General features: G+C 43.0%; 1 protein-coding gene across 1 annotated transcript; it reads right to left on the minus strand.

The window, feature by feature from the left end:
• Positions 1-229: 229 nt before the first annotated feature.
• On the minus strand, positions 230-12,306 carry LOC308663019 (vomeronasal type-2 receptor 26-like; the record flags this gene model as incomplete). The annotated part of the gene is made up of 3 exons (XM_081319163.1): positions 230-1,140; positions 11,810-11,948; positions 12,028-12,306. The coding sequence occupies 3 exons, from the start codon at positions 12,304-12,306 to the stop codon at positions 230-232; spliced, it is 1,329 nt and encodes a 442-aa protein (XP_081175289.1).
• Positions 12,307-12,991: the final 685 nt, after the last annotated feature.

The following is a 12,991-nucleotide window of genomic DNA, read 5'->3' on the forward strand; positions in this document are numbered from 1 at the left end:
GTCCCTATTTCATTTCTGGGGTTTCAGTTAGGGAAAAGGCCCTGAGGCTCAACAGATTTTCAAAAGGGACAAGGATTGACATACACTGGAGTTTATCCTTCATTGGTGAGTACAATTCATAATTCAAAAAGAAGAAAAGAAAATTCCATGGAACACAAAATGAGAGTTTACTTTCATGCTATTTTGTCTTATATTTAAAATAAACTAGTTACAAAAGTAGAGAATAAAACTAGGAGCCCTCCTTAATTTTCATCATTAGTTGCTCCTTTGTGTTCATGTCAGGTCTCAACATAATAATGTAGCATTTGGGGACAAAGATGCAGCCCAGCAAGCCCAAGCTGGAAGCCAGGATGGAGAAAACCTGCACAGCCACCATATATTTCCCTTTGGTGCTCAGGTATGTGGGGACAAAGGAGACCCAAACACTGCAGAAGACCAGCATGCTGAAGGTGATCCACTTGGCTTCATTGAAGGTCCCTGGCAGCTTTCGGGCCAAGAAAGCCACCAAGAAGCAGATGGCAGCCAGAAAGCCCATGTAGCCAAGGGCGATGTAGAACATGGTGACTGAGCCTTCATTACATTGCAGAAGGATCTGTCCTGGTTGGGAATGCAGATCAGAGTCAGGAAATGGGGGAGAGCTGCCCAGCCACATGATGCAGATGCCTAGTTGAACACCAGAGCAGGAAAAGACAATTGAATTGGCCAGACTCTTCCCAAGCCATTTCCTCATCCTACTCCCTGGCTTTTTAGCCAGGAAAGCCACCACCACCATGACAGTCTTGGCCAGCAAGGAAGAGACAGCAACAGAAAAAACAATGCTGAAAGTGGCTTGTCGAAGAAAACATGTCACTTTGTTGGGCTGGCCAATGAATAGGAGGGAGGTCAAGAAGGAAAGGAGGAGAGAAACCAGGAGAATGTAGGTGAGGTCCCGGTTGTTGGCTTTGACTATGGGAGTCTCCTGGTATTTCATGAAGATTCCCAGAACAAAGGCAGTGGTTAGGGACAAAGCAAAGGCAAAGGAAGCCAGGAGGAGTCCCAACATTTCTTTGTAAGACAAGAAGCTTATAGTTTTGGGGACACACTGATCTCGCTTTTTATTTGAATGCTGGTCATCTGGACACCTGCTGCAATGTGCTGCATCTGAAAAACATTGGCTAACATGTACCTGTTTTTACAGCTGTGGGATCATGACAAATGCAACTCAGATCTATTAATACTATGATACATAAAATGTTTTTGAAAGTAATGGGGTGAGGCAGGATATTGGGAGAGGTGGAGAACCACTTTTTTAAAGGCTGAAGACCAATAACATCATGAACTCTCACAAGACTTGCCTTCTTTCCTGAAACCTGCCACGAATATCAAGATTCAAGAGACTTCAGCAACATTATTCATTTTAATGGCCACACAATCACCTACAATCATTTGGTGATTGTTCCCAATGCTTGAAAAGTTTGTGGACCCTTTCAAAAATGTCAGTTTTACTTGTTTTATGACACTATGCAGAAAAGTGCTAGAATTAGGTCTACTGGTGTGAAAGAAAACACCTGTAAGTAATGTTTCTCAGAAAAGCAAGAGTGAATTTTGACTGCATCTTGAATTTCTCTTTTTTACAGAGCCACCTACCTTCTTGCACAGAGAATGTTCCTTCCATACATAGAGAACAGTCGTAACAGCAAACTGGTGCTCCCTCTCTCATGAGCTTGACATGTCCTGGGGAACAACTTTCTGTACATCTAGATGAAGGCAGTGTCTAAGCATAAAAAAAAGAGATCAATTAGAGTGACATATGAATTAGAAAGGTTTATTTCAATGAACTAAATATTGTAAATACAACCAAGGAGTAGTGGCATAGCAGTTATTAATGAGGACCACCTATCTTCCTTCCTTTCTAACTGCTGAGAGGACCACCTAAAAGGACTCTGCACACAAGTGGCAAATGAAAGGTGATTCTCTTTAACAATCTCTAATCTCAGTCCCAAAACATTTTCTTGGTTTTATTCTGCATTCTAAAGAAAAGTGGCTCCATATCAAAAGGTGTTTCTCTTAGGGCAAGTGTGGGAATGTTATATCTTATTTTGTTGTCTCCTCCTTTGCTTTGGCAGGAAACTTCCAAAACTTGGCTTTCTTTGTTGCTGCTAAGATCCTTATGTTTCTCTCTTATGGCTGACTTTTTTTCAATTGCTCTCTTTCCTCTGTTCTTGCCCCAGCTCCTGCCAACCTAGCAGTTTGAAAACATGCAAATGTGAGTAGATAAATAGGTACCACTATTTATGGTAACAGTGTTCCATGACATCATGCTTGCCACATGACTGTGGAAATGTCTTCAGAGAGTACTGACTTAATGACTTTGAAATGGAGGTGAGCACCACCCCTGTAGCTGGCAATGACTAGCAGAGTAAAATCTACAGGGAATTCTTTATCATCCCGCCCCCCACTCCCATATTCTCAACTTGACACCTATTCCAGTAGCATATTCCAGTATTACAATGTAGACTGCACAAGATGCAACACAATTGGTGGTATAGCAAGTCTAAAGAAACATAACATCAAATGAATCAATGAACCTTTGGTTCCTCTTATTTGGTGGTGACCTCAATTGTCCTCAATGAGAATTATTTCCTTATATATATATATATAAGTGGCTCAGCAAGTTAAAACAACTGCCTAATATACAATCAGCCCAGGTTCGAATCTCAGATAAAGGGTATGACTGACTGATGAGAACATAAAGAGTTCGAAATGGCCATATCAGCCTCCCAAAATTCTTTATTAGCAATTTGAATAATTTGCACAAATAATGAGCTGTCATAGTTGACTATATCCTGTGGATAAGCCTTGAGACAGGCCAAAGCAGGAATGAAAGAGTTAATTAGCAAGGTGCTTTCAAAAAGCCTTGACAAATACTTAACATATATATATATATATATATATATATATATATATATATATATATATATATATATATATATATATATATATATATATATATATATATATATATATATATATATATATATATATATATATATATATATATATATATATATATATATATATATATATATATATATATATATATATATATATATATATATATATATATATATATATATATATATATATATATATATATATATATATATATATATATATATATATATATATATATATATATATATATATATATATATATATATATATATATATATATATATATATATATATATATATATATATATATATTCTCCCGAAGGACTCAGGGCGGTGTACAGGGCAAGAATAAAACACAGAAATTTACAAAAATTAAAAGATAATTAAATGCATGCCCGATTAAAATACAATTGATACATAGTAAAAAACCCCAATAAGAATGATAAAAAACCCCACCAATCCCCCCTCAGGCCAGGCCGGCTTGCTCGAACAAGTATGTTTTCAGATCGCGGCGAAAGGAGCGCAGATCGGGCGCCGTCCGGAGCTCAGCCGGTAACTGGTTCCATAGCTCCGGAGCGCCCACAGAGAAGGATCTCCCCCTGGGGGCCACCAGACGGCATTCTCTGACCGGTGGCACCCTGAGGAGGCCCTCTCTGTGGGAACGCACAGGGCGCAGGGAGCTTGATGCCGGCAGCAGATGTTCCCTGAGGTACTCCGGCCCCATGCCATGGAGGGCTTTGAACACCATTACTAGCACCTCGAATCTCACCCGGAAGACAACTGGCAACCAATGCAGCTCACGGAGCAGAGGTGTCACGTGGGAGTATCGGGAAACTCCCAACACAACTCTCGCAGCTGCATTCTGTACCAGTTGGAGCCTCCGGGTGGTCCTCAAGGGAAGCCCCATGTAGAGAGCGTTGCAGTAGTCTAGACGAGAGGTCACGAGCGCGTGAGTGACCGTGCATAAATCATCCCGGCTTAGATAGGGCCGCAACTGGCGCACCAGGCGAACCTGGGCGAAAGCCCCCCTAGTCACGGCCACCATGTGATCTTCCAAGGTAAGCCGCGAATCTAGGAGGACTCCCAAGTTGCGAGCCCTATCTACCCCCCATAGAAAGAGATGGAATATCGGAATAGACCCGGGATGAAGGTATGCAAAGCCACTCGGTCTTGTCGGGGTTGAGTTGAAGTCTGTTCCTCCCCATCCAGACCCGAACCGCCTCCAGGCAACGGGACATCACGTTGAGGGCATCACTGGGGTGGTTTGGGGTAGAAAGGAAAAGCTGGGTATCATCAGCGTACTGATGATACCCAACTCCAAAGCCACGAATGATCTCACCCAGCGGTTTCATATAGATGTTGAACAGGAGAGGCGAGAGGACCGACCCCTGAGGAACTCCACAAACGAGAGACCTCGCGGTCGACCTCTGCCCTCCTGTCAACACCGACTGCGAGCGTCCCTGGAGATAGGAGGAGAACCACTGTAAAACCGTGCCTCCCACTCCCAATCCCCTGAGACGCCGCAGCAGGATACCATGGTCGATGGTATCGAAAGCCGCTGAGAGGTCCAATAGGACTAGAACAGAGGAATGACCCCTGTCCCGAGCCCTCCAGAGATCATTCACCAGCGCGACCAATGCCGTCTCCGTGCTGTGCCCAGGCCTGAAACCCGATTGGTACGGGTCTAGATAATCCGCTTCATCCAGGACCAAAGGGAGCTGATGCGCCACCACACTCTCAACAACCTTCGCAAGAAAGCGAAGGTTGGAGACCGGACGAAAGTTGTTCAATACAGCTGGGTCCAAGGCAGGCTTCTTGAGGAGGGGCCTCACCACCGCCTCTTTCAAGACGGCAGGGAAGCTACCCTCAGTCAAAGAAGCTGATATAACTGCCTGGAACCAGCTGCGTGTCCTCTCCCGGGCTGCATAAATCAGCCAGGAAGGGCACGGGTCCAATAAACATGTGGTGGAGCTCAGTCTCCCCATAATCCTGTCCACTTCCTCCGGAGTCACAGAATCAAACTCCTCCCAAGTGATATCGACAAGACCACCCGCGTCCTGATCGCCAGACTCTGCCCAGTCGGAGTCCAGACCGGTCCGAATCCGAGTGATTTTGTCCGACAGATAATTGTTAAACTCCTTGGCACGACCCTGCAAGGGTTCCTCCCTCACCTCCTGATTAAGGAGGGAGCGAGTCACCCTAAACAGAGCGGCCGGGCGATTATCTGCGGACGCGATAAGGGTAGCGAAGTGATTAGACCTCGCCACCCTTATCGCAGCGAGATAAGACCTAATATGGGTTCTTAGTCGCAATCGGTCGGATTCGGATCGGCTGGACCTCCAACCGCTCTCTAGGCCCCGTCTCCGGCGCTTCATCTCCCGGAGCTCCGCGGAGAACCATGGAGCTCGACGGGATCTGCATCGGGTCAGGGGCCGCAAGGGTACAACTCGGTCAAGAGCCTCAGTGGCTGCCCTTTCCCAAGCTTCCACTAAGGCATCTGCCGAGCTGTGAGTTGGGGAGGCAGGTGGGGACCCCAGCGCTGCCTGGAATCTCGCGGAATCCATTAAGCGTCTGGGGCGGTACCATCTAACTGGTTCCACACACCCACGGCGGGGGGTGGCAAAACGGAAGACCAGCCGCAGGAGATGATGATCGGTCCATGACAGGGGCATAATAATTGGGGAGCCCCCACCAAGATCATCTAACCACCGCCCAGATAAGAAAACTAGGTCAAGGGTGTGGCCTCCCTCATGAGTCGGTCCTGAAATTACTTGCGTCAGGTCCATGGCCGTCATGGAAGCCATGAACTCCCGAGCCAACTCAGATGATCCTCCCAGAGATGGTAGATTGAAGTCCCCCAAAACTATAAGTTTCGGGAACTCAACCACCAACCCGGAGAGGACATCGAGAAGCTCAGGCAGGGCTGCTGCTGCGTGACTAGGCGAAAGGTACACCAGCAGCAAGCCCAACTGCGCATATATAATTTTATTAAGTTTATCAAGATATAAAATGCAAAATAAAATAAAAGAGGAAAAATGAGAGAGGAAACAGGGAGGAGAAAGAAGTGTGGGCTAAAGGAGAAAGAAAAGAACAATAATGATTTCTGACTCTTTTTAGCACAATAGAATAAAATAGTAACATTACAGCCTCAACTTTTTCCTTTTACATATTACAGCTAATCCTGTACTTATGACCACAATTGAGCTCCAAATTTCTGTTGCTAAGCAAGACATTTGTTAAATGATTTTTGCTCCATTTAATGACCCCTTCTTGCCCCAGTGGTTAAGTGAATCACTGCACTTGTTAAATCGGTAACATGATTGTTAAACAAATCTGGCTTCCCCAATGACTTTTTTTGACAGAATGTCATCAAAGGTGATTCCTTCACCCTGGGACTCTGCAACTACCATAAATATGAGTCAGTTGACAAGTGCCTGAATTTTGATCACATGACCATGGGTATGCTGCAATGTCATAAGTGCGAAAATGGTCAGTGCTGTTGTAACTTTGAACAATCACTAAATGAACTACCTTTAATATGCACTAGCCATTTCTATAATCTTATCTCATCAACGAAACTCAAAGTCAAAATGTGAGTAATTTCTGAGCTGAAAAGTTTGCATCAGTGGAGGTATATGGAGGAGCAAAACCAAAAAAAGCATCAGCTACCTTGTTAAATGATGTTGGCCAGATGATGGCACTCTGATTGATGGAGACCTTGATTTTGGAGAAGGCTTCTCTTTCTGCACTCCCAACTTTCAACCCAGCAGAAGACTTGTTGGAAAATGTTCTCCAGTGCATGATATCAAAGCCAGCAAAGGGAATCCCATTTTCGTCCAAATAAACTCCATCCCCGGAAAGATTTTGAAGCTGGAAGTTTCTCATGAACCAGTGAAGCTGCAAACATATAGGAAACTATACAGGCAGCTTACACATTACAGTTCGTGTCTTTATTTTATTTTTATGGCTATTATTTTGAATTGGAAACACTCTGAATAATTCATCCTCTTCAGCTCAGCACCTGTCTGACAGATGATGATTCAGTATTTTATGGGAACACTTTCTCCCTCCTTCTCTAGGAAACACCAGTTATTTTTCAGATACATCCTCCCCTTTTTTGAAGGTATCATTATATAGTCCTATCAATCCATAGCTTTATTTAAAAAATAAAATTATATAAAGCTGAAATTTCAAATTTAGTTACAGTTTATTTTCTGTACTACTGCATGAGACTTTGTTAATCTTTCTTTCTTTCTTTCTTTCTTTCTTTCTTTCTTTCTTTCTTTCTTTCTTTCTTTCTTTCTTTCTTTCTTTCTTTCTTTCTTTCTTTCTTTCTTATCTTTCTTTCTTTCTTTTAGAAAAATCCTGGGTGTTTGTGTGTGTTTTACTTACACAATAGAGAAAGAAGAGAATAACAAATGAAGCAATGTGTCATTCCATACATTGCAGGAATATCTGAAAGGCTTAGGAGGATTTTCAACCAACACATTATAAATGCACACTAAGAATACACTAAGGCAGAAGCTTGTCCACCCCAAGCTTAGAAAAACAAACCCATCATGACAAGATACAGCAGTCTAGACAAAGGTCACTCTTTTGAAGATAGCCAAGTCCACATTCTGGACAGAGAGATCAAGGAGATCAACTATGTTAAAATTAAACAGCCCTCTCTCAGATAGGGACAAATAGGTAGGCTGGTCATGGTGCTCAAGAAATGAGACACAAAGGGCTTCTAATGGTTGAGTTCAGACATGTTGCTCTATCGTAAGAAGCAGGCAGGACAGCAGGCTAACAGAATCAACTTTTATTCAGGAACCAGGCAAGGAACAAGTTAACAACGCTTCTATTTATACTACAGCTGTCTGACCATCAGCCAATCGGGGCTGTGCCGGTTTCCCGCTTGTTTAGTTCGAGCCAATCGGTGTCTTGCTGGTTTGACAGCTCGGAGCTGTCAAACTGGTTGCGCTTGCGCGGTAGCCGGCAGACTTTGACAGCCGAGAGCTGTCAGCCGGCTCGTGCTTGCGTAGACGTTCTCCGGCAGCTTTTGACAGCTGTCAAAAGCTGCCACGGCTTTTACCTCAGCCCCATTGAACCTGTATATACAACTTGTGTGTGTAACATAACAATTAACGTGTGAATACACAACACATGTCTCTGTCACTTTCAATTGGTTTGACCAGCCAGAGCCCAACTCTGAGTGAAGCTAAGTGACTTTATCTTACAGAAGCTGACAATATCTCTCACAGCAACCCTGCAAGGGTTCTGCTAGTTCCTCCTTTTCCAGGGAAGAGCTGGTTGCTAAAAACAGGCCCACTAGTCAGCTACCTGCAGATGCAATAAGGGCAGAGATGTTATTACAATTCACTGCTTTAATCACCACAAGGAAGAGCCTAATATAGGTTCTTGCTAGTATGTGGTGTCTTTGCTTTTTGTCTTCCTCCAGTGGCCCTCTAGTCATCTCTTATGTTGCTTCATCTCTCTCAGCTGCTTGGTGAGCCATGGGCTCCATAAGATTCACCCAGAAAATCCACAAGGATGCTATTTGGTCCATGGTCCCCATCATCTGCTCATTCCAAACAGCAACAAGAGCCTCTGCTGAAAATTTGCAAGAAAACAACTAAATTTTATGGGTCTTGACTTTTGGGAAAAACCCAAAAATGGAAAGAATTTCTTAACAAGGCCAGGTGAAGATCAAGTTAGAAGGGCTTTGCTTTGGGCTATGTGTTATGTATCCAGGTACAGCCTCTGCATAGCAGCAGCCACCAGGGGGCGTTGGTCTGGACGGTTTTGGCGGGAAACCTAGGGCCAACCCCATTGGCTAGCTGCCTACCTGGCGAGGTATATAAGGAGGCCAGGTAGCCCTTGTTCTTCAGTATGCTACCCCCCCAATAAAGAGCTGAACACGTACCCCCGGCTGGCGTCTCTTCCTTGTGTCGGACCCACTACATTACACTATCAGTGGGAAAAAAGGTTGTGTAGTGAAATTAAAAATTAACTACTGAGGTATCTCCACTAGCCCAGGAGATGTGTGGATGAGCTTTTGATTACCCCGGAAGATGCTTTGAACAGACATTAATTTACTACATACTTTCTTACTTTTAATCCAGAACATAAACTAATTAAATTTCGTTGTTTTCTTGCCGATGTTTCAATACCTAAACTAGGTAAAGTCATTGATACTGAGCACTGATTATATTGCCTAGTTTGGGTAATGAAACATCGGCAAGAAAACAACTAAGCTCATCAAAGCTCTCATTTCAACCCTGAGCTACAAATGTTTTCCTTTATTGGTCAAGACTAACTCCTTGGCTTGAAAACAAGGCAAAACCAGTATAGGACTCACAGGAGAGGACTGAGAGGACTGTTGCAAAATCGTGATGCTTATTTAATTTGGAAATTGTTACTATATAGCTGTTTCTGTCATCAGTAGCATCCCAAAGCAGTTCAGGTAGTGTAAGCATGGAAGATTTATAATAATAATAATAATAATAATAATAATAATAATAATAATAATAATAATAATAATAATAATAATAATAATAATAATAATAATAATAATAATAATAATAAGTTGGAAGGGACCTTGGAGGTCATCTAGTACAACCCCCTGCTCAGGCAGGAAACCTTATACCATTTCAGGCAAATGGCTGTCCAGTCTCTTCTTAAAAACCTCCAGTGTTGGAGCATTCACCACCTCTGGAGGCAGGTTGTTCCACTGGTTAATTGTTCTAACTGTCAGGAAGTTTCTCCTTAGTTCTAGATTGCTTCTCTCCTTGACTAGTTTCCATCCGTTGCTTCTTGTCCTGCTTTCAGGTGCTTTGGAGAATAGCTTGACTCCCTCTTCTTTGTGGCAGCCCCTTAGATATTGGAACACTGCTATCATGTCACCCCTCACTCTTCTCTTCGTTAAACTACACATACCCAATTCCAGCAACCGTTCCCTATATGTTTTAGCCTCCAGCCCCCTAATCATCTTTGTTGCTCTTCTCTGTACTCTTCTAGAGTTTCGACATCTTTTTTACATTGTGGTGACCAAAACTGGATGCAGTATTCCAGGTGTGGCCTTACCAAAGCATTGTAAAATGGTATTAGTACTTCACTTGATCTTGATTCTATCCCTCTGTTAATGCAGCCTAGCACTGTGTTGGCTTTTTTGGCAGCTGCAGCACACTGCTGGCTCATATTGAAGTGATTGTCTACTAGGACTCTGAGATCCCTCTCACAGTTACTACTATTGAGCAAGGTACCACCTATACTATACCTGTGCATTTGATTTTTCCTGCCTAAATGTAGAACCTTACTTTTTTCACCATTGAATTTCATTTTGTTAGATAGTGCCCAGTGTTCGAGTCTGTCCAGATCCTTCTGTATCTTAAGCCTATCTTCTGGAGTATTGGCTATTCCATAATCCTCATAATCTCTCTCATACTCATTCTTACATGCTACAAACTGGGCTGTTTGGAATATCTCACTTCTCCGTACATCTAACTTAATATTAAGGAATTGAAAAGGGAGAATCCGTGGAACTTTAAAGGAGGAATCTCACCTGCCATGGTTGTACAATATGAGGTGGCTCGTGGCCTCTAACCTGCATCCTCCTCTTACTCACTTGGGAGAAAGAGGCAGCACTGAGGATCCAGGCCACAGCTTGGATTGCATCGGAAATACTGGAGCCATCATTCAGCAGATATCTTTTAATCATAGCACGGGGTGGGTTCTCCTGGATCTCTTTTTCTGTGCATCTTTCCCAAACTTTCTTAGACAACGCAGGCCTTGAAAAGGAACACTGGAATGCTTTCTTTACAAACTGTCTGTCAGTAGAGGAATATAAATTAAAGTAATAATACTGTGACCTTCTCTTTGTCTTGGTGAGGAAGGAAAACAAAGCATGTTTACTTCTGAGATCAAGCACGCGGTAAAAGAGTCTCATACTGAAATCAGACAAAGTTGTGGCAATCCACACTTTTCCCCCAACGAAGGCGTTATTCTTTTCATGAATATATATTAGTGCAAATAGTATACTGTTGGCGTGAAAATCCAGTTGACAAACTATAATTTTCACTTGATTATTCATTAAAAAAAGAACTATTTTCCTTTCATCTTCTTTAGACATTTGTCCATCTATGTTCGATGCTGAGATGGTTTCTGAGAGGACAGTGCAAATCCCACTTTTTACAGCTAGAGTTCCCAAGCTTCTTTTAAAGTTTTCTCCTCTTTCATTCCGCTGAGAAAGGAGCCCAATCCAGGTCCATCGGAAATGCAGGAGCAGCTGGACAACTGCTGAGTAAGGAGGATCTTGTTTTGGGGTCATCCGATAGAAAAAAGGAAAATGATTTCTTTGCTCAGGATTGTGGCTGATAACACCATGGTTGATCTAAGAAGAAAGAGACAATAATGGTAGTTTGTGCCACTTTCAATTATAAAAATCAGATGTTTAAATGTAAGTGCCTTTCTACACTACTGAGACTTTTCCTGAGGCATCTGAGCAGAATGAAGAATACAGAATAACAGATTTGGAAGGAACTTTGGAGTTCTTCTAGTCCAACTCCCAGCTTAAGCAGGAAACCCTATACTATTTTGAGTAAATCACTATCCACTCTTGTTATGTATGGGGTGTGAGCAGCAGCTCTGCAGGTACCACCAGGTGGCGCTGTGCTGTGGCCGGATTGGCTGAAAGGGTTTTGGCGGGAGATACGGATGGATGGATTGGCCAGAGTGTCACCTGGCTAGGTATATAAGGGGTCCAGGTAACCCCCTTTGTCCAGTACGCGCCTACCACCAATAAAGAGCTGACATGCAGTACTCATCTGCCTCTTCAATTGCCATGTGGTCCACAACCCACTACCGTGGGTAGACCAGGGGGCTCAGCGGAGACCTATAGTGGCGCAGAGAGCTGCTGGTGGGGCCAATACTGATGCCTTTCCAGGAGCTGGAGTGACCAGCCCCAAGTGTCCCAGCTGTGGGGAAAACCACGCAAGAGTGACCTGCAGATTTCGCTCGGCTAAGTGCCAAATCTGCGGGAAAACAGGCCACATCGCTGTGGTCTGCCAGAGCCATCAGAGGAATGAGGACGTGTCGTCAAAAGCTTCATACCTGTGGAATTTTGTAGATGCCCAAGAAAGTAGAAATATGATCAAAGAGCTCAGATTCTGCCTCTTCAAGAACTGCCAGCAGTTTCTTTTGCCTTCCACATCTGTAGTTTGGGACATTCTCCTGCCCTGTAGACAGGAAGTCCATCATGGCCTCATAGGTTATTCTTGCATTGAAGAAGTTCTCATAGATGTTGTAGCCCAGTGAGATGTTGGGTAAGAGTCTTGGGCTCTGGTTGATCTCATGAACAGCGAAGAAGAAGGGCAGGATTTGGCAGAACATTGTCAAAGAACTGCAAAATAGCAGCATATCTATTCAACAATTTAATAACATAATTAAAATATATTCTTTTCCCCAGGTGCAAGACCAACCACCCTCACAGATCAACCCTCCATCCTAGCCCAATGCATGAGAGAAGAGTCATGTATTCATAGCTCATCATAATGCTAAAAATTGAGTGTTAACAAATGTACATATAGTATGTATTATAATTGTATCTTATTATTTCTTTCTGTTAGACCACCCAGGTAGTGACAAATGGCTGTACTCAAGTGCAGGATTCACATTTGAGCAGGTAGAGATGGTCCACTCCTCAAAAATTCATCAGTAGATCCAGAGATTATTTTGCTGCAGACTATTGATGACTTTGGAGTGATTACCCTATGTTCAAAAATCTGTAATGTGATCTTCTGCAGCTAAACAATTAATTTGTCACATAAAGTCACTATTCTTTTTGAATTTGGTTCTTAAAAGGTATTTTTTTATTTAAATGAAAAGTAACATGGAAGCCTAAAAACATACAAAAAAAGTAAAATGCATTGGTTGGAAAGAAAGGGGAGGGAGGGAGGGGGGAGGGAGTAAGGAAAGAAGGAAGGAAGGAAGGAAGGAAGGAAGGAAGGAAGGAAGGAAGGAAGGAAGGAAGGAAGGAGTGCAACATAGGGAATGAAAAGAGATTTTGAGAGCCAGA

Source organism: Vipera berus, assembly GCF_964194415.1.
Source record: "Vipera berus genome assembly, chromosome: 2".
NCBI classification, from domain to species: domain Eukaryota; kingdom Metazoa; phylum Chordata; class Lepidosauria; order Squamata; family Viperidae; genus Vipera; species Vipera berus.